Here is a 20,922-nt window from a genome sequence, read left to right on the forward strand (position 1 = left end):
GATTTATTAAGAGAAAATAATTATCCCATACGATTTATAGTGTTGGAATAATTAGCAGTACGCAATAAAATTGCCATTGCCACTGCACTGTCGCAGTTTAAGAGTTTAAAGCTCAAAAACTCGAACGGTACTTGATGGTACAATACACTACTTGCTTTCAGTGCTTTCAAATAACCGGTTGTTGCTTGTTGGAACGATTGCAACCACGCTTAGTTTCAAAAATTTAAGTTTATTATGGGCTGACAGGGCAACTCTGCCCCAAATCAGCACACATCCATAAAGTAATGATACAATTATGTAGGAACAACATTTGGAAGGAAGTAATTAATGGTAGCTTGAGAATATTGCTTCTTCAATTTTCTTCTTAAATGCACTTGAATTCTCGTTCATACACAAATTTGGTGAAAGACTATTCCAATGACGATAGCACTGCACTTGGAAGCACTGTTCAGGCACAGTAACATTTACACGCGGAGCCAGAAGCCTCAGTCGATGAGCTCTGGACCTGCCTATCAAGTCAACATCGCGCATGGGGGTAACATAACATTTTAAATATTCAGGGCAATTATTGTACAAAATCTTATGTGTTTGTGTTAATACATGCAATTGACGTCTGTCTGTAATCTTTAAGATACGACACTTTTTATACAAAGATGACAAGTTTTGCCCGCGTTTGACGTCAAATATATACCTCATGAGGTTGTTCTGTAAAACTTGCAGCTTATTCAGTTGCTCCGCGCTAAGGTTACAGAACACGATATCACCATAATCAAAATGGGGTAGCATTAGAGTTTTTACTAGTTTAATTCTTATTTTTTCTGGCGTGACATTTCGAAATTTTTCTACATTTTTAAGTGAACCATAAACTTTTTGAAATATTTTAGAAATTTGACCCACCCACTTCAGATGCTTGTCAAAAACAACTCCTAAATTTTTTACTTTGTCACTATAGTCAAATTCAACACAGCCAGTTTCCACTTCATCACTGAATTGAATTTCAGTGTCGTTCATTTTAACTTTACTTAACTGCGCCAAGTTTAGCTTTGAGTGCGATCTCTCAGAGCCAACAACTAGCACCTGCGTCTTGCGCGGATTGAGCTTTAAACCGTGCTTTTCCGACCAGGCGACCACGTCGCACAAAATACTGTTCACAACCGCAATAGCGTGCTCCAACTCCTCAGGCTTGCAATTAATATACAATTGAATATCATCTGCGTACATATGGTACTTACACCGATTTTGAAAGAGATACACTACGTCGTGGGTATAGACGGAAAACAAAAGCGGACCGAGCACCGACCCCTGAGGAACTCCGGCCTCGATGCGGACCCACCTTGAGAATTTTCCGTCCTTGTCACGAATCGCGTGTTCTCTCTCACTTAGAAAGTTTTTAAAAAAATTTAAAACTGAATCAGAAAAATTTAGCTGCGCCAGCTTCCTGAGCAGCAGAGCGTGATCGACCAAATCAAACGCCTTCGAAAAATCAAGGAAAACCATAAGGGTTACCTCACCACGGAAATTAGAAATCCGCAAGTCCTCAGAGATTTTCAAAAGCGCTGTGGTCGTGCTATGCTGCCTGCGGAAGCCGGACTGGAACTCGTCTATCACGTTATGTATATTTAAGTACGTAATCAGCTGGTCGTGGACGATTTTTTCAAGCACTTTAGACGCAGTGCACAGGACGCTAATAGGCCGAAAATCATTACAAGCAACCGCGTGTCTAACTTTAGGTAGAGGCATTAAAATAGCTTTTTTCCACTCGGACGGGAAGTGACCTGTTTGTAAAGAGGCATTTACAATATTTGTTAACGATGGCAAAATTGAGTCAGCTGTCAATTTAAGCATTTTGGTACAAATTGCGTCCACTCTTAGCTCACTTCTCTACTCAACATGATGTGATTCATGATTCATTGCCAGAGGCCGTCTCGGAATAAGAACTCCGAGACTGCCTCTGATTGGCTGAAAAATGCTATTGCAACCAAGGTTAGACTCTCCTTATTGTTAGGTTAGACTTTCCCTGGACCTGTGCGACATTGGATTGAATTTTGAAACCGTCATACTTTGCGATAAAAGGTAAATTTAACACCCTATCTTCGCAGAGTTAAGGGTATAAGTAGTAAAGTTTACTGTTAAGTCTTAAAGTTGGCCAAATGCGTCAAATCGTTGATTTTGCCCTTTGCTCAAATCATACATTTAACTGTACTTAAACCCCTTACGACCAAACTTAGACTTTCCGACTTTTCATATCGGGATATATACGCTCTGCTTTATAACATATAACGTGAAATTATAATATAACATGCCAAACATGGTCCAACGATAAATAGTGTGCTGAATTTTAGTTCAGCATTTCCATTGATAAGCTTTATTGTTGAACTACAGCGTATTGATGGATCAAATTGCGTAATATTGAATAATATATAAAATATTCGGCTTAAAATATGATTAAATAAGGAATTTCTAATATTGGCACTTTAATCAGCTGACCTCTTTGAGATGTTGTAGAATACGCAGCAATGGGAATAAAGTAAATTATTACCCAATAATTGAAATCATTCAGATTGTCCAGATTGTTATATAAGGTATAATTATACTATTTGACTTTTCTATATGAGTTAGACTTTATCATTATCAGCCCCTGCTCACTCATTTGGAGCGTCCGTGAGCAAGCTAAGAAGTTCAGCATCCACTGGCAGGTGGCAGGACGTTAGCTTTTTCAGCCAATCAGAGGCCGTATTGGAGTTTGTTGCGTTGCCTGTTACACCCGCATGCAGAGGGAGGCGAAGAGGGGCGCGTGTCGGAGTTTTTCGTGGGCGTAACAGGCACTTTATTTTTATTGACGGTGAGAAAATCGAACCGGTACGTTACAATCTGGTTACAATTCACCAGAGAGAGAAATTGCTCGGGATAAATGAAATTATGCTACCTACACCATGTGAGAGCTACACTTTTTAAGTCCAACATGAACGACTTTCAAAAAGACCAAAATTGAAGTTTTAAAGTCGTTTTACGAGTTAGTGTAACAAGTTATTGTTAATTTGTGTGATGAATATTGGCATCATACACGTAAAATGAGGAAATAATACGACTATTTTCATTATTTTTTTAAATTATGGCATCCCTTATGGAGATGGAGAACGAATTTAAAAAAATATATACAATGAACAAATTTGTATTAATTTCTCGTTTTACATGTATGCCAATACTCATCACACAAATCAACAATAACTTGATGTTACAAGTTTTATAATGGGACTTTGTCGCCATGAGTCGGAGTCGTGTCTTTCGTCTTTCCCGCTCTTCGCGTCGCGTGAAACAAACACGAAACAAAATAATTTGCAACCAATCACCACTCTGACAATAGCCAGAGTAGCCAGCTGGCAGCTGCCCGCTTGTCGAATCAGAATGCACAATTGCAAAGCCGGTGAAAGACGCGTGGTGTGGTGTACGATTGCTATTTTTTCGATATTCGAGCTGTCATTGCATCCACATCCATCAGTTGTTGAGTTGTTGCAACTTCTTCAGTCTTCTGAATCTTCGTTTTGGCCTCAAATTCGGTTGACTGAGCCAATTCTGACCAGGTCTGTATGACACAATAATGCTATCTATACTCTGTAAAATCTATAAATTTATAATAAAAAATCATCTATGATTATTTACTCAAAATCCACATCTTTTTCACTGATAATTATGATAGTTATTTATAGATTCTTGTGATTGGCGCGTTCGCGTTGCGTTTTTTTTGTGGCTTGATACATACCATAGGTCTCATTGTCAGCCAGCCGCGACATCCGGCTTTTGTCACGCATGGTCAGCCGGCGTGAGAATTTGGCGCTAAGCCGCGGTTTTAAAAGTCGGAAAAACTGTCAAGTGCTGAACAAAGAAAAGGGAATCCGGGCCTTTAAATTTTATCATGATTAACCAAAAAATTCTCATTGTAAATTGTAAACCAAGCTGCTGGCTCGCATTTTTGAACGCATGCTTCGCGTGCACTATCATTGCGAGGAGAATTCGAGCGATGTTTGGCGGTTCGAGGTAAGGAGGGCAAGGAGTATCTAAATACTCTCCTTACAATTAGTTCGAGGGATGCTGATATTTATGTATGATAATACATGTCATAAAATGAATATATTATTGCACATTTCCCACTATCTTTCTTTGTAATGACGAGGTCTTTCGGATTTAGGACAATAAGTTACAAAGTCAAGTAGTATAATTACAGTCCTGGCCTATAAGCGATTTTGTATTATTTTGTTGCAATATTGCCTATCTATTTGAATAATTACCAAAGCCGCTCTCACGACATGAAATGGAGCGGAAATCACATTGGATAAGAATTTAACACAGGTAGGCTGGGGAATATCGGAAATACACTGGCAGCCAGAGACGGCGAAATGGGCGAGGCACTTTGTCTCCCTTCCACGCTTGCCGGCTGTGACGTCAGCACCGGAGACTTCTCGGCCAATGAGTCGTAGGTGTCAAATCCTTTATTATTGGTCGACTGGGTGTCGGAACTTGCTTGAATTTAGCATCATTGCCAAGCTACACTCTTCCTCGACATAATGAAACAAAAACGAAATCTGTACGACATTCCGTTCTCGCTCGGGAGCTGCACACATCGAGCAAAACAACGTTTCGCGCGCGCTAGTGAATTTTTACGTTCGAGATTTACGTCCGAATTCGATCTGTAACCCCACATGTTATGCATATGTTTACTTAGAAAAATTAACGGGCTTTCCAGTGGTGTGCTTCAAAAATTTTTTGGCCCTGAACTTTCCAAGTAATAGCGCCCGCGCGCTGAAAAATAGGAATTTTTCAAATATCGTTATTTTGTAACCTCTAAATCTCGGCTTCTAACCATCAGAAAATCAATAACTACCCACCGTTGGACTCGTCTCGACCTACCCTGATGAGCTAAAATGGTGAGGGGTGCCTACCCTCCACCCTTCAGTCGCTAAACTTAAACCCCCTCGGAAAAAGTAAAAATAAGGGTGGTGTCTTAGGGGTGGAGGGTAACAACCCATTTAGGTCATCAGGGTAGGTCAAGACGAGTCCAACGGTGGGTAGTTTTTTTATTTTCTGATGGTTAGAAGCCGAGATTTAGAGGTTACAAAATAACGATATTTGAAAAAATTCCTATTTTTCTGCGCGCAGGCGCTATTACTTGGAAAGTTCGGGGCCAAAAAATTTTTGAAGCACACCACTGGAAAGCCCGTTAATTTTTCTAAGTAAACATATGCATAACATGTGGGGTTACAGATCGAATTCGGACGTAAATCACGAACGTAAAAATTCACTAGCGCGCGCGAAACGTTGTTTTGCTCGCTGTGTGCAGCTCCCGAGCGAGAACGGAATGTCGTACAGATTTCGTTTTTGTTTCATTATGTCGAGGAAGAGTGTAGCTTGGTAATGATGCTAAATTCAAGCAAGTTCCGACACCCAGCCGACCAATAATAAAGGGTTTGACACCTACGACTCATTGGCCGAGAAGTCTCCGGTGCTGACGTCACAGCCGGCAAGCGTGGAAGGGAGACAGAAGTGCCTCGCCCATTTCGCCGTCTCCGGCTGCCGGTGCGGAAATATAAAAACAAGAACCTTGATCGTTTCGGTTAAAAGCACTACATAAAATACCCAAGAAAAAAGCTTGAAAAATTGGCCATACTAAATCAGACGGTGGGGTGTGTTAACTGTGTTATGTATTCTTCACGATCCTTTAGCTTCTAGTGTAAAGTACGTAGAATTAAAGTATTATCTACGTGTCCATCAGAGGGAAACTGTATTAGTTACATATATTTATACATAATTCCCAAATTAATTAACGGAATACAAACACGTTAAGAAAGATATCTATTAGTTAGGTTGGTATACATAATAGTGTATTGTAATTGCCAATATTCAATCTTCGCAAAGTCACTTGTATTGTAAGATGCAAATCTTTACAAACATTGTAAGGTTCTCATTTATCCATGGGTTCGTTTCGCAAAAGTAAAATTTATTTTAAATTACGCGCGTCTTACGGAGGTGGTTAGATTTGATTGTGTTTCCTTCCTCGAAAAATACTATCATGACTGTCGAATAGTGTTAAGTTTAGTGATGTGTTTTTAATACATACTATAGTCTGGGCCCACTCCGACTCACAATCAGTCCTCCTGGACAGGGGTTTCGTAAGTTTTTTGCCAGGAGTTTTGCCTTTTCTCACATGCTTATATTATTCTTTTTTAATGACATATTATGCAATAACATGAATGTATTTGACAAAATGTGAGAATAAACAACAACAATAATAAATAATGTAGAATTATTGCATCAACGACAGAGGGATGACGAAATTGACGAAGCAATTGGAAGCCAGGAGTCGACTTAATCAATTTCTACATATTTCCTAATCGCTTTTGTGTTTGGGTGTTCAAAGTGTATGTACTTGTTAGAGCTCAAGCCGATGTCAATCAATTGAAAAATGTTAGCACTTAGTATTAAAACGATTTATCTTTCATGCTCTGTTATAAAAATGTGCAAATTACTCCATGGATAAGAAAGTTTCAAAGGATTGATGAATTAAAATTTTGTTTCCAGCACATGAGGGATATTGAGGAGAGAAACACCGACCTGCACGAGTGTAGTGCCTTCTGCTTCTTGATTGTCTAGAAAAGGTGCGCATTTCTTGCTGATTGAATTTTGAACTGTTGCTATATGTATTTATTTTTTTGGTATTCATCTTATTGTGGTCTTATTAGCAGCGCAGAGAAGGCACTTTATTCTTCGTCAAATTTATGTTTTCCATCCAATCTTTATTCAAATACAAATAAATACTCACTTCATCCATTTTATGTTATTCATTAGACCATAATCTTCTTGTTGTGGTAAAAGTGCCAAGTACTTTTTTCTGAAAACTGGATTAATATGAGAACAGTAAGCTAGAAGTAGAGTAAAAGTTAAAAACTATTGATCATTGAGATAAACTTGCATTAAATTAAACCACCAAAATTGTAATCTTAAATAGCGAGGATGGTAAAAATTCCAGAATCTTTCCAATATTGCTAAAAAAATTATGTTTTTATTACAGATGCTTCAACTGTGACAAAGAAACTTCGCTCATACATCATGATTTCAACCCAACACAATTGGTTTCAATAGAGGACACATCCCCTTCAACGTAATAATCAGCCCACAACATTTAATCAAATTTAATATTTTGGAAAATGGAGGGTGGTGCATAATTATTTGCAAATATTTCTATTTTTTAATACTTAAGCAAGAGCTTAGAAAAGCAATACATCTCAGTACTGGTTGGATTCATGGAAACGATTTAACGCAATGAACACGGAAAAGTAAGTTTTAATGCCATTTACAAACTTACACCTGCTAAATCCTTTGTTGAAGGACTTTGGTGATTATTCAAGATCGAAGTCAAGGGTCTTTTAATGAGGAAGGGAAGAGACATGCTAAATTTATAAAAACGAAATGTTTGGAGTTGAGGCAAGTCGGCTGCGAGATCGAGCACAACGATATGATTGATCTCTGTCACGAAGCATTCTTAGAGAGCCTCAAAAGTAAAAAAAATTGACTCCGGATTAAGACGTTGTTTTTAATCCAAATTGTTTTTAGGTATTGCATCAGGTTCCCGCTGTGTGATATTTATCATCATGTATCGTGGCGACGGCGGTGGGAAATACTATCCTGAAACGCAATCAGAGAACCCAAAGCCAGTGGAATTAATTGTACAGCAAATTAATTCTATTCAAGTGATTGAACACTGCCCAAAGATAATTTTGTTCATTGTAAATCTGTCGTTATTAATTAATCTCAGTAACTAATGTTTTTCGTTCATTAGGACTTCGAACAAAGGCAGTGCGATGTGAATAAGCCACTGTATTGCTCCAATGTCAAAAACATCATTGTTTTTCTGAGCGCAACAGAAAGTAGGTTCCTCCAATGTGTATTACGGTTCATAATATATTAATAAAAATTATTTGAAGCAGAGTCTAACAGGAATGGCAACAGTTCAAGGATAGAATTGATTGACGCGTTGGTCATCAACATGGTGAATTTAAAAGAACGAATTGAAGTCAACCAATTGGCACAGAGGATACAAGACAGTTACACCAGAAAAATGAGCAATGGAAATGAGCTGAGTGTGCCAGTCATGACATATCCTATGGAAGCCGATTTCTACATAAAGTACGCTACAACTATTAAATTTAATCCAACCTGGATCAATCATGTCATTAATACCTGTTAGAAAAATCTCCTTGATGTATCAATCACATATGTGCTGTGATTTCAACTTATAAAAATCTGTTTGCCTATTTAAGTTCGAACAGCAGAGTGCCTGATGATTTTGAGCCAACCCCTGTACAAGAATTTCCTTGGATGAACCAAAGTGGATCGCAGTTGGCTAAAGGACATTGCTTTATTTTCCACGACTCGAAACACACCAAAGTGGCGAAATCTTTGGAATGTAGCTTGCAAGAGCAGTGCTTGACCTGGGAACGGCATTTCGTGGCTGACATTTGTGTTGTTCTGAGTCAAGGTAAATGGATAATCCTATTAACTAAGCTTATTAAGTATTGTACGAAGGGATTTTTAATGAAAATCTTTTCATGTTTTCAGTATCAAAGAAAAGGGACTTGTATAATGACTTTGGAGTTATAATCATTGCGGTCTTCGCTAAACACTTAAAAAGTCAGGAAGGCTATCTCTGCATAGACACAGGAAAGTGCTTCAGATACGCATCTGATATCTTTTTGCCAATGTCCAGTTTGAACGAGACCCAAACATTTGAACTCATATTGGATTGCGAATATGAGGCAGTAGACCAAATTTTAGATGAGGTATTTTGGCCATACAAAAACGTGATCACGCATTTAATAAAAAATATTTAGGTTTTGAGATCAGACCACCAAAGATTGTTCTCACCTTCTATTGAATTTTGTGCTAAAGGAGAAGGTAACAATTTCTAGACGTAATCCAATAGGAAATACTATTTTTTGTTTGTAATTTTAGCACTCGTTGAAGCATTGATCAAAGACCTCGCTAAAATCGATGTGGAGTTAAGCATTCAACAGATCCTATTTGAGACGCTGAAAAAATTCAGCAATTGCGACAGTTCCATCTTCAGCAATGTGAATCACCAAATTTCACTGAGAAAGTGCAAGAAAATCGAAGTGCCTCTTTCACTTCAAACTGTACCAGACAATGGAGAACTCCCCAGAGAAATAGACGTGGCATCTGTTGCAAAAGAAATGATAAATCTACCTAGTAGCAGTTGGATTCTGTCTGGTGCGGCAGGCGCTGGCAAATCTGTCACAACCCGACAAGTAGCCAGGTATTTCGTTACGCACTTTCCTGATCACCAGGTGGTATATACAAGTGAGAAATTACTCAACAAACTCTGCACCAGCAATTCTCGAGTCACTCCAGATTTGGTGATGCCACTATTTGCCACTAATGAATCAGAACTGGTTGAAATCAAAGAAAAACAACTGAACCAAAAATTGATTATCATGGTTGACGATCTGCAATTGGTTCTCCGTGAGCATGCGGCAAGAGTGAGGCTTTTTCTAGGCACTTTGAAAGAGCTAGGCGTTACATTGTGGCTCTCAATTCGAGAATTTGATTTTGAGATACTTAGAAATTGCTTAGACCGAGCCTTCCATTTGATAACTAAGCCGCTCAGCATTGATGACCAAGCCAAAATTCTTTCAACAAAGTTGAACCTGCCGCGCAGTGCAGTTTCTATGTCCCTGCAGAAAGTCTCCCTTGGAACTCCACTTCATCTTGAAATGGTCTACTCATTAGAAAACCTAACGTCACCTGGATTTGACTTCTACCTTGACTATGTGATGAGGCAAATTACAATTGTTCTTCCTCGCAGAAATTTAGAACCAAATGAAGAAATGTGTAATTCATCTCTCCACGAACTGTTAGTCGCTTGCGTAAAATTACGAGACAGTGGTTCATACCACGCTGACTACCAGAGTTTTGATGGCAAGAACTTTGGATTTCATCAAAGTTTTGCTAACTTTTTCTTGGCCTACAATTTTTCGGCTTCAATGGGGTTGGAAAATGAAATCTTCCACCCTGTTCAAATTGACAAAATCTTCAGCCAGCGTGATTTGTATCAAGAGAGAGAATTTATCGAAATGCGACTAGCAAAGAGCTCAAACCTGAAGGAAGATTTCTCACTCATGTGGAGCGGGTTGGTGAACACAATCGAAACATTGAAGATGAAGGCCCATCACTGCATTTATAACGTCATAAACGAGGGATGCGTCAGGCTTTGCTCGTTTCTGCTGAATCCAGAAGTGTTGAATGCGTTGGGCATTGAAAACTTTCTGGATCCTTATTCTCAATTCATGCAGCATTGGAGAAAAGACTATCCAGAGCATTCGCCCTTGTTCTATGCCTTAAAATCGAAAGAAGAAGTCGTAGCTTTGATGCTGATGAGGAGCTCATCTTTCAAACCCCTCCCTGAAATGAAGTTCTACATCCATGAAGCCGCAAAGAAGGGATATATTCAAGCAACGCAACTGTTGATGCAGAGCCAGCTGCAGAATGCACTCAATGAAACTGATGACAGAGGATTCACCGCTCTGCACTACGCCGTGTACCACAACCAAATTGAATGGGTTCGGATGTTTCTCTTGATGAGGCACGCTAGTGCCACCGTCAACGTGTTATCGCCCAAAGAAGTCACGCCTGTCTTCTATGCTGCAGGAAACTGCAACTTGGAAATATTCAGGTTTCTGGTCATGTATGGTGCAGACACAAGAATACGAGATGCTGAAGGATCAATAGTTTTGCACTGGATCTTGAAGTCTAAGGCAAATAACTGGCTTGAAATGCTCCAACTCGTACTATCCCTCAGGCTTTGTGACGTCAACTGCAGGGACAATAGGGGAGAAACTGCCCTCTTCGTTGCTGCCAGGGAGAATAAGTTTTCAGCATTTCCGCTTCTGGCGGAGAATGGCGCTGACATGAGCGTGTTGAATGAGAACGGACAATCTTTATTGCACATAATTGCTCAGTCTGGGGATGCTGAAGCGTGTCTGCAAATGATGGCTAGGTTAAACACGTCCATAATCAAACAAATAGATCGCCAAGGAAGAACAGCTCTGCACTTTGCCGTCGAAGCAAACTGCAACGTGGATGTGGTCCAGTTGATGCTTCTCAGCATTGCTGAATTTGTCACCGGTCTAGACCTTCATGGCCAAAACGTGCTCCACTTGGCTGTGAAACACAGCTCTGAGCACGTTGTCGAACTGCTTGCTGAAATCGATGACATGCACTACATTTGCGACGTGAACGGAGACACCCCCATGCATCTGGCAGCGAAGAGCAACGACATCGCTGCCCTGCGCTTGCTGGTGGCCAGACGCCCTGAGGTGTTGACCATGTCTGATGAGCCGCTGATGCGGGCAGCGATAGAAACGAGGAACGCTCGAGCGATCAAGTTCATGCACATTCAGCTCCGTAGGAACTCTAGAAACCTTTTGGACAGTTTGAATTTCGAAAGCCTGCATCAAATCGGACCGAACCATGAGATGTCAGATGTGCAGGCGGACGGCGCAGTTGCTGGCCCTTCGAGGAATATGCACGATTTTGAGGATGAAGCTAGATCAATGGAAGTGGAGGAAGATGATTTCACCGATACATTTAGCGCAGGCCCAAGTGCACCAGTAAATAAACGATACAATTACTTCGTAAATGAACACCTGCACAATCTCAACTTGAACTTTGCGCTGCATCGTTATTTCACGTTTAAAAGGGAAATCAGCCATGAGAAAAGATACAATTACGCTCAAAGCGGATTCTTCTACACAAGAGATGACGAAAATATCCAATGTCATTACTGCCTTCTGCTTATCCCATTCACTGATGACTACGGCGTCAATTTAAGCTTGGACCAAGTAAATGCCAGACATGGAGCTCTTTGCAAGAGAGAAACTAGGTAATAATCAAATTCCCAATTTTCTTAATTCTATCCTCCATATTAGTAAACTACATCCTCGTCGCTGAACAAAATCAGCTATTTTTTACAAGTTTCTGTGTCACTGTAGTGCTTTAGTTCATCAAAATTATTGCACTGTCAGCAAATTAAAATCACTTGTGCATCAAAATAAATAGGAGTTTGTTCCTTATTGGTACTTAAATTTTCAAGACATTACGGCGCTATTGTGACGCTGTAAATTTTCTCCAGTAAATAATTGACGATTTATTTATGATATTAAGGATAAGGTCTTTTTGTAGAATCTAAAGCCAACTTTGAATTAAGTCAAATAAAATATTAAAGTTATATTTTCCTACGTTGAAAGTATTAAGGGAAAAAATTCAGTTTTCTTCTGCGTTATTTATTTCAATTTCCAACTCATAAAAATTCCCTTGTTTAGCAAAGGAATTTTTTCTCAATCTGTTTATGAACGGTATTTTAATAGGTTAAGTCTTTTCCATTAAATTGGAACAGTGTAACATCAATTTTTATCTTTTTCTCCTCAGAAAACCATGCCCTTTGATAAGTGGAGGAGACGTCCAAGATGTTCCAATTGTGAATCCCAGCAACTTCATTTTTGAGTCGCACAGGCTCTACTCTCTCTTGTCTGCAAGCTGGCCAAATCCCTTTGTTAGTGTCTACGACCTCGCCAAATACGGCTTCTATTACACCGGGCAGGACGACAACTGCAGATGCCTGTTTTGCAAGCTTGAGGTCAGAGGCTGGGAGCCAGGAGACACAGCAGAGGGCGAACACCGTCGCTGGAACCCTCGCTGCCCGTTCTTGGCGCCCAACAGGCAAACTGAAAATGTTAAAATTGGCGAAGAATTGAATACCCCTGAAAGTGATCATTTGAGCAATCCTTTCAAGCCAACTCCAATCGCCAAATGTAATGCTTATGTGAAGTAATTTTTACCTGGGACTAATCTGGGAATCTTATTTTAGTTGGACCCCACGTCAAATTCTGCAAAAATGCGAAGCCAGGCATTACGATTGAAGCGCTTGGCATTACGCCAGTCGGTGACATGAAATACAGGCAGTACAGCACTTTGCAGTCCAGAGAAAAGTCATTTAAAATCTGGCCAAAGCAACTGGCCCAAAAACCAGAAGTCCTCAGTACTGCAGGATTCTTCTACACTGGTTTGTACTCAGCGTTGGCAATAACTCGTATTTTTCATTTCTCTGTCATTCTAGGATCCGGAGATCGCGTTATCTGCTTCCAGTGTGGCGGCGGTCTCAAGGACTGGGACCCCAAAGACAACCCATGGGTTGAGCATGCTAAGTGGTTCAGCAGGTGTCCGTATTTGAGCATCAAAAGAGGAAAGAAGTTCATTGATGACATTATTCGAACCAATGAAGAGCAAGCCACGTTGTCACAGGATGGACCCACCATGTAAGCTTTTTTCTACCTTATTCTTGAAAGTTTCATCATAAAAGGATTGACTAAAGGAATAATTTAATTGATATTTAAAATATAAAAGTCATAGTAATCATAAATTATTGACTCCTCTCACATTGCTCTCTGTTGCGTGTCTGCAGCAAGAACTCAAATAAATGAATAACCATGCCAATAAATTATATAAAGTATAATTAAATAAAATAAATTATATAAAGTATTAATATATCCAATTTTATGTTGCAGAGTGAAAAAAGCGCCTGTGCCCGGAAGTCTTCAATGCTGGGTATGCAAAAGCAAGGATGCCAATTGCGTCAGTCTACCATGTGGCCACATCACCACCTGTGTATACTGTGTTGAGAAAGAACTAGATTGTAGAGCGTGTGACAGGAGGAGAGTCGCATATACAGAAGTGTTTCTGTAAAAAAATACTGGTAACTGGCATGCATGACGGCTTTGCTAATTTTTTTCTTTTCTTACTAGATATTTTTATATTATGTGGTGTCACGCATTCAGGATGCCCTTCCTTGGCTTGCCCGAGCGCCTTGCCTTAGTAAAAGGCATAAGGGTCGAGACCCAACATGGTTTTTACAATTAGTTAAGTTCAGCCTTTTATTTAAATTAGAAACGTGTATAACAACCAACGCCCTAAAATTATTTTACGTTTTAATGAAAGTGCATGTCAGAACTCAGATGGCATTTGGACAGGCCAAGGAAGGGCACAGAGTATAATCAACGTTAAAGCCAACTGTACATAATAGCTGTAGCTATATGAATCGCTCCAGAAATTTCATGCATGTAAATACTTCAAAGAAAAACAATTAATTAAACTTTATAGTGTGCTTTATTTCTCGTTTTTAGAAAATCCAAAAAATCCTACTTCTATGGAGATGGTGTCTAATAATCACCTTTTATCCACCGCTGCACTATAACTAACATAGCCAATAAGTCTCACTCGCATGGCTAGCGAATCTTGATATCATCATCTTGTGAGAAGATATGTGAAAATGAAACATTGGACCGCAATTTAATGTTTTTACACATTGCTGTGGATCCTTTGATTTCAAAACGACAATTATTTCATCATGGCTTTGCAGGGCAATTTTGCCCTATCCATTAAGTGACTGCAAATGAGTTACAAATGGAAGAGTGGGAGTTACGTATTCATGTTGTTGTGGTAATCTTCAACTTAGATAATATCTCTTTCGATTAGGTCCGAATTCAAATCACTCTGGTATTGTCATATAAGTTTCCATGAGGACACTCTTTTTGTGAGTCCAATTAATTCTTGGACTTGTTGGAATGTGCGCTATCTAGTAGGGCAGAAGGAATTGCTCAAAATTTATTTTTTTTAGATTGGTTTGTATGCGCTGTGTCTTTAATTCAATCAAATGCATTGCAATTTTTTCATATCATTCTGAAGTTCATCATATTTTCCTTGTTCTTGTAAGGGCTCCAGATTTAGTGCACTTTTCATGTGGAAAGCACTGCATGCTTTTTATTGTTATTTGTTAATTCCTTCTGTCATAGTTACAAAATTTAAATGCATCAAATTAAGACATGGTAAGAATGTGCAAACAAATGCTAGCAGAAAACTGCAAAAACGCTTGAAAACAAAAGTTATCTCACGCCGCACTGAGCCACAAATCACATTATTAATCACACGCTAATCATTATCACAATGCACTTATATACATGTTCAATTAGTTAATCGCTAAATTAACATTTTCCTAAAATTATCACCGTGAGAGAGAACGCGAGACCAAATTAATTAATTATTAATTAATTTTTAATTATTTTAATTATTATTATTTAATTATTATTTAATTAATTTAATTATTATTATTTAATTATTATTTAATTAATTTAATTATTATTATTTAATTATTATTTAATTAATTTAATTATTAATTAATTTTTATTGATGATCACTGGTAGCAGTCTTAATGGTTTATATATGTGTATATTTTTTGTTCCGTGAAAAAAACCTACTGAGGGTTTTCAGCTTAGAAGGTGCCGGGACCTAGTTAAATTGAAGGGAAAAAAACTTACTCCTGGGTGTTTAGGCGTTTGTAAACCAGCCCGTTGGCTCGCATTGTTAAGGCACTCTCAGGAGTGTCAAAGCAATGTGAGGTATTTGAGCTGTTCGGAGATCTAATACTGGCTATCCAATGTCAGAAATGGCAAAAAAGTGGTTAGTTTAGTGACTCGAATTGCTCGACGGGCTGGGAGGCGCACCGGCGCCGACTCGCTACTTGCTGGTTTGCACCTTTCCAGCATGCGTGATTTGGCTTCACGGGACAAATGTCTAGCGTTTCAATGCAGTCCTCGGTGCGGAGGCAAGTGGCCCTTGAGTGGGCTGGGTCCCTGTGCGGCCTGGTGCGCCCATGTTATCCGTTCGCGGTGTTATTGGGACCCGGGTTTCAGCATTCGTGCTAGTGCAGTGCGCGCCCTTCCCGGTCCTCGGACGGACAGGAATAAAAAGAGCAATAAATCCTGTAAAGCGTACTATACGTTTGCTTAATCCTTGCCTCTTTTAGCGTTTACGGCATATCATTTTCTGAACCGGATCGGCATGTCCTGATTATCGAGTAGATACATGTCTATCCTCAAGCATGGTCAGCTTGAAGAAAATCATGTATCTTGAGTTGTGAAAGACTGAGAAAACGTGAACACTACAATTTCCCAATGTGTATGATCAAAACACCCATGTATACGATAGAAAGGTTTGGTTTGTGTTTCTAATGGAGAAAGTAAAAAAACTGATAAAAAAATTCAATTTACAATGATGAGTTTTCATTACATTTATCTAAACTATTACTTTTAACATGAAAAGTCTTAGTGTAAGGCTTGAAAATTCACTAAAGTGTCTAAAGAGATATTAGACACTGGAGAGTCTAAAGATAAAATGGTACAAAAATAAGGATAATTCTTTAATTTTAACAATTGCGTTTGAGGGTCAAAACACTGCTCGCTCATGAAATAGGTAGATAAGAAATTTGTATTTAAAATAGTTGACAGTAACTTTGTAATTTTTTTTTTTATTAATTCGATTGAAATTTTTTAAATATGAAAATTCGAATGTTCTCTTAAAAGTTTCCTTTTCGTGAAATAGGGCTTTGGGTAGAAGGCGAAACTAGTACAGCGCAATGAAGAAGTCAAGCTTCAAAGATATCCAGAATTTCAATTCAATATGATTCATGCATATATTTTGTAGTTTTGTTTTGGGAAAAAGAGACAAAACACTCAACGGCATTAGCTCCAGAGAAGCAATTCATGACTGTTTACTCAAATTGTGCAGGAAATACACTGCATCATTTGTGTTTAAGTAAATAATGGTATTTCTTGAGCAGCAAACGCTACAGTAGTACTCTTATTGTGAAAAAAGTGTTGTAAGACTTTATAAACAATTTTTATTATTGATATAAATTTTCAAAAATTAGCATTTATTACTAGCTATCACAGTAGTAATGTCTTATATAGTAATACAAAAGTCACCTTAAAGCTTTTTGACAAAGTTGACTCTTCCCTCCCCTAGTATTTCAAAACGGTGATGTTTGACTGCCCGCTTCCGGAAATCCTCTATTGTCACATCTTTCATCTGGACATCTTTCTCGTCTGGATCAACAACATAATTAGAATCCCCTGAAAACATAAAAAAAGACGAATCAGTTAAATACAACGTGTCTAATAATTGCTCATTGCTCCCAGTAGATATTAACATACCTGGCATAATAATCACAGCTCCGTCCTTAAGCAAGAAGCGCACTGGCAAGAAGCACGAGTCACTGCAGAAATGCCTCTTGTGGGCAGCATCCGCCAAAGCTTGCAGACTATCAAACTGCGTGAATTCGTTGAACTCGTAGAGCTGTGGCGGAGGCAAATTCAGCTTTCCAGCCTTGTGCAGAGCTAGGTACTCTTGAGGGGTTCCCCACTTGGAAATTTTATTATTACACAATAATGAATTAGGTTTGAAAATATATTAGGTACCATAAAGTCTGATATTTCTCCCTGGTCGATTTGCACTGGGGGCGTCTGGTCCAGGCAGCAAATGAAGAAGACGGTGTCAAATCGTTTCTTGAAAAATGCTGGTGTTAGCCAATTCCGCGCCTCGATAAGTGACCAGACGTCGGGAAAGCACTTGAGTTGGGCACACAGCTCGTAAAACTTATTGGGAGATGAATCAGAATTGAATTTTGCGACTTCAGTCTCGTTCAAAATCAGGTTGTGCCCGAATTTAGAAACTTTGTCTTCAGTCGGCAATCGGCAGAGCAAAATTCCGCACTCCTCAAAAGTCTCCCTTATCGCGGCAATGCGTAGAGAAATGTTGCGAGGAAGCTGCTCCTTATTTGGTGTTTTGTAAATATTCAAGGCACCTGAAAAACCAATAATTTACAACCCTTTTTCAACAAACGCAATTTGAAAATAACCTGATGTTTTATCATCGAGGTGAAGATTTAAATTTCTAAATTGGAGCTCTTTGAGCAAATCACTCCACTGCTCACTGCTGTCATTCTGGGGCTCGATGACACCTCCAGGGAAGACATATCCGTCAGGGAGGAAAGAGCTTTTGGAAGACCTCTGCGCTGTCAAAACAACATAATCGATTGGAGCAGTTTGTTGTTTTTGGAAATTTGGGAAATTCCGTCGAGCAGCAATAATGACGGATGACGCGTCTCGCCACCGTCGAATCATGGTCCAAAAATGTGGTAATGCGCCTGTAGATCGACATTTTAAAATTTAATCTTGTGCCACGGTACAATTGATTTATTTTCTGTGTTTACAACTAAACTACTTACTGCTTGTCTGGTACGGTGTGAAGGTAAAGGGTTAGATGTGTTTGCTGGTGGCGATCATAGATGCCGCTTCAAATATTACAAAAAGCAAGAGAGTCGATGCTCCGAGCGTAAAAAGTCTCACTGTCGTCCATGAAGTGACTGCACAATGAGACCAAACGTTAAGTCTGAAAAACACTCTCAAAAGTGAATAATTTTTATTGTTAAAGAAATTATAAAGATAGGAATTCAATTCGCTTAAACAGGGAGTATTCAAAACTTCAGCATGTAAATTTCAAATAAAATAATTTCAATATGTAAAATCCTCTTTTGAGAGAAAATTAAAGTTAAAAAATTTTGTAGTCTTCAATATTGGGGCTGTTTTAATTTTTGTTGCCTAGGGTGGTCCAAATATTTTCCACACTGATAAATTTTCGCTTATGTATTTTATTCCCGTCATACATATAATATGTCCTTTTATTGTAGAGACTGTAAGAGTAATATCATTTTGTAACACATATTTTTATCCAATTATAGTGGTTAAATTCCGTAATCAAAAATAATTTATTATTTTGTTACTAAACATCGAACTAAACTGGTTAATTTTGTTAATATAATGTGGTCAAATCCAACGATTCCATAGCAATATATAGATTCCTATTATTTACAACAAAAGAGTTTGATAATTATTTTTCATGAATAAAATTTCAATAACATGTCTTTAAGATCAAATATTTATATATTTTTTTAATTATTTACTTGCACTGATTTATAAATCAACATTAGTTAATTCATAAAATGACAACAATTTTCTGCAAATATGTTTATTGGTGTTAATAAGTCTTTCCATCGTTAGAGGAATTCATCTTAAAAGAAATAAAGATCGAGTAAAATGCTAACATTCCACTCATAATCCACTAATAACCAGAACGCGCGGCATGAGGCATGAGAGGCGCGAGCTGATGATAATTGTGTGCTCGTCACTGGCTATAAAGGAGGCGAGAGAGCCACACAGCCACCAAAGGGTCACGTTATACTAACATTGCATGATTTTTATTGTACAAATCCGATCCTTCCTGCCCGATATGAACGTCTACTGACTTTCTGTTTCAACTTTGGTTGTGCTGCGTGTGCCAGAGAAATCGCATGAAATAGAGAAACAAACGGTGCTCCAATAAACTGAAAATTTAACTTTTTCAAGTAATTGTGAGAGTGTCATTGTCAGGTCGGCAAAAAGAAACCAACATTATTTTAATCATAGAAAAAATTATCTCGGTTTTACTACTTGTGTCTATTTTTTGTAGGCTGGGCACAAGCCAGATTGAGCTAGAATAATTTACATCTGAGCGCTAATAACTCTCCTCTTAGAGTCTACGGCCGTTGATTTAGTGGCGAGGAGCGAAGGTCGCGCGCAAAAATTTCTTGGGCAGCGTGATTATCAGCGGTCAAAGTCCTCCAGGGGGAAAACCTAAGATGTGGCCATACAAGTTCGTATCGCACACCGTGAAAAAGATGAGCGGAGCATAAGTTGCAGGCCGTGTTCTGCTAAGCGCAGCATGTTAAATTCCTCCGAGAAAAATAATTAAGAATGCGTGTTTTTATAAACTGTGTAAATGCGTCAACAAGAAAACCCCAGAAATGCGTAAGAATATTGGTATTCCCACTCAAAATAGTTTTAAAAACAAGCCTTTTCATGAACATTATGAAACTCGTTGTTGTGTTGAAAAAAAAAATGAAAATCAATTAAAAGCCACGTTATGGCGTGAAAATTTTCAAGGGGAGTTTTTTCTTGTAACGTGTGGCACTTAAATTTCAATTAAACTTTGCTTCATTCGTGATTTTTCTAAAATTTGCCAACAGAAAAGCATTGTGGAATTATAAAGATAGCAATTCATTTCAGAAATTTAACAGTTTGTTGTAGGTTTTTCATTTTTTTCTAAAATAGTAATATTATGATTGCGCTCTATTTAGGCTAAAAGTTCAAAATTTTCTACATGTTGTAAGACTGCTGGTAATTACGAGTCAAAATTTCAAGCGAAATATCCGAGAAATCATAAATTTAATCAGCTTTCTGAGAAGATTGCTGCTGAATTATAAAGCAGAACTCGGGCCCCTTAGTGTCATTCAATGTTTTAAAAAAAATAACTTTTGCAATCAGAAAAACTTTGTGAATATATAGATCACAATTTGAAGATTTTTAATTGATCCTAGAAGCTCAATTACGTTGAAAGTCTCCAAAATTTGAGTTTTGAACGTCTATATTACTAAAAAATTGTAAACATATTAATATAATAGAAAGTTTTCCTTTGACAAATCTTATAGGATGGTAGCAAAAAAAAAATCAAAACGCCAGAAAATTATGAGGCTGACAATCAGCGAATTTTGTTTTAAGTAACAAGTATGAGAGTGTCATCTAAAATTATTTTCCGAAGTAGAAACATAAATTTATGTGAATTAAGGTTAAATTGATACTAAAATTCCAATGAATGCTAGTTACAAAAAGCTATAAAAACAACATTGTATTCGTTGAGTTTCACGCAAATCAAGTTCCAAGTATAGTAGAGAATGCGCACGTATTATATTCATAGGCATTATATAGATGCGATTATAAATGCCCGTTTCGTAAATATGGGTCAGTTGCACAGCGGAGTGCATCTCGTCTGATCTTCACTCTCGCGCGCGCAAGTGAAAGAGACAGATGCGAGAGAGATGCACACAAGAGGGACACAAGAAAAGTGTGACTCGTCCCGGCGGCGTGTTCG

The 20,922-nt window shown here is 38.4% G+C and overlaps 2 protein-coding genes across 4 annotated transcripts; one reads left to right on the forward strand and one right to left on the reverse strand.

The window, feature by feature from the left end:
• Nucleotides 1-1,995: 1,995 nt before the first annotated feature.
• LOC135944969 (uncharacterized) lies at nucleotides 1,996-16,171 on the forward strand. Of its 3 annotated transcripts, none has more exons than XM_065492255.1 (15): nucleotides 1,996-2,073; nucleotides 6,574-6,650; nucleotides 7,064-7,328; nucleotides 7,381-7,550; nucleotides 7,606-7,778; nucleotides 7,832-7,919; nucleotides 7,977-8,178; nucleotides 8,313-8,530; nucleotides 8,611-8,831; nucleotides 8,883-8,946; nucleotides 9,004-11,950; nucleotides 12,496-12,878; nucleotides 12,935-13,129; nucleotides 13,184-13,382; nucleotides 13,632-16,171. In XM_065492255.1, the coding sequence occupies exons 3-15, from the start codon at nucleotides 7,315-7,317 to the stop codon at nucleotides 13,807-13,809; spliced, it is 5,052 nt and encodes a 1,683-aa protein (XP_065348327.1). In that variant the 5' UTR covers nucleotides 1,996-2,073; nucleotides 6,574-6,650; nucleotides 7,064-7,314; the 3' UTR covers nucleotides 13,810-16,171. The 3 variants fall into 3 exon arrangements, with proteins under 3 accessions (XP_065348327.1, XP_065348329.1, XP_065348328.1); XM_065492257.1 differs by having other exon boundaries at nucleotides 7,980-8,178; XM_065492256.1 differs by lacking the exon at nucleotides 1,996-2,073 and adding an exon at nucleotides 3,471-3,581.
• A 344-nt stretch (nucleotides 16,172-16,515) lies between these two features.
• LOC135944977 (acyl-coenzyme A diphosphatase NUDT19-like) lies at nucleotides 16,516-18,203 on the reverse strand. Its single transcript, XM_065492269.1, has 5 exons — nucleotides 18,185-18,203; nucleotides 17,816-18,103; nucleotides 17,376-17,761; nucleotides 17,112-17,319; nucleotides 16,516-17,030 (listed from the first exon to the last, which is right to left on the reverse strand). Exons 2-5 carry the CDS (start codon nucleotides 18,078-18,080, stop codon nucleotides 16,885-16,887), a joined length of 1,005 nt encoding a protein of 334 aa, XP_065348341.1. The 5' UTR covers nucleotides 18,081-18,103; nucleotides 18,185-18,203; the 3' UTR covers nucleotides 16,516-16,884.
• Between the last annotated feature and the right edge of the window lie 2,719 nt (nucleotides 18,204-20,922).

This window comes from Cloeon dipterum, chromosome X (genome assembly GCF_949628265.1).
Source record: "Cloeon dipterum chromosome X, ieCloDipt1.1, whole genome shotgun sequence".
Lineage (NCBI taxonomy): Eukaryota > Metazoa > Arthropoda > Insecta > Ephemeroptera > Baetidae > Cloeon > Cloeon dipterum.

Excerpts from the sequence above, each read along its gene's own strand:
- LOC135944969 (XM_065492255.1), top strand. Across the intron at positions 8,531-8,610 it reads TTGTGTTGTTCTGAGTCAAG|TATCAAAGAAAAGGGACTTG; the intron begins GTAAATGGATAA and ends TCATGTTTTCAG. Across the intron at positions 13,383-13,631 it reads TCACAGGATGGACCCACCAT|AGTGAAAAAAGCGCCTGTGC; the intron begins GTAAGCTTTTTT and ends TTTATGTTGCAG.
- LOC135944977 (XM_065492269.1), bottom strand. The coding sequence starts at position 18,080 with ATGATTCGACGGTGGCGAGACGCGTCATCCGTCATTATTGCTGCTCGA. Across the intron at positions 17,762-17,815 it reads CCTCGATGATAAAACATCAG|GTGCCTTGAATATTTACAAA; the intron begins GTTATTTTCAAA and ends TTGGTTTTTCAG. Across the intron at positions 17,031-17,111 it reads AGCTGTGATTATTATGCCAG|GGGATTCTAATTATGTTGTT; the intron begins GTATGTTAATAT and ends TTATGTTTTCAG.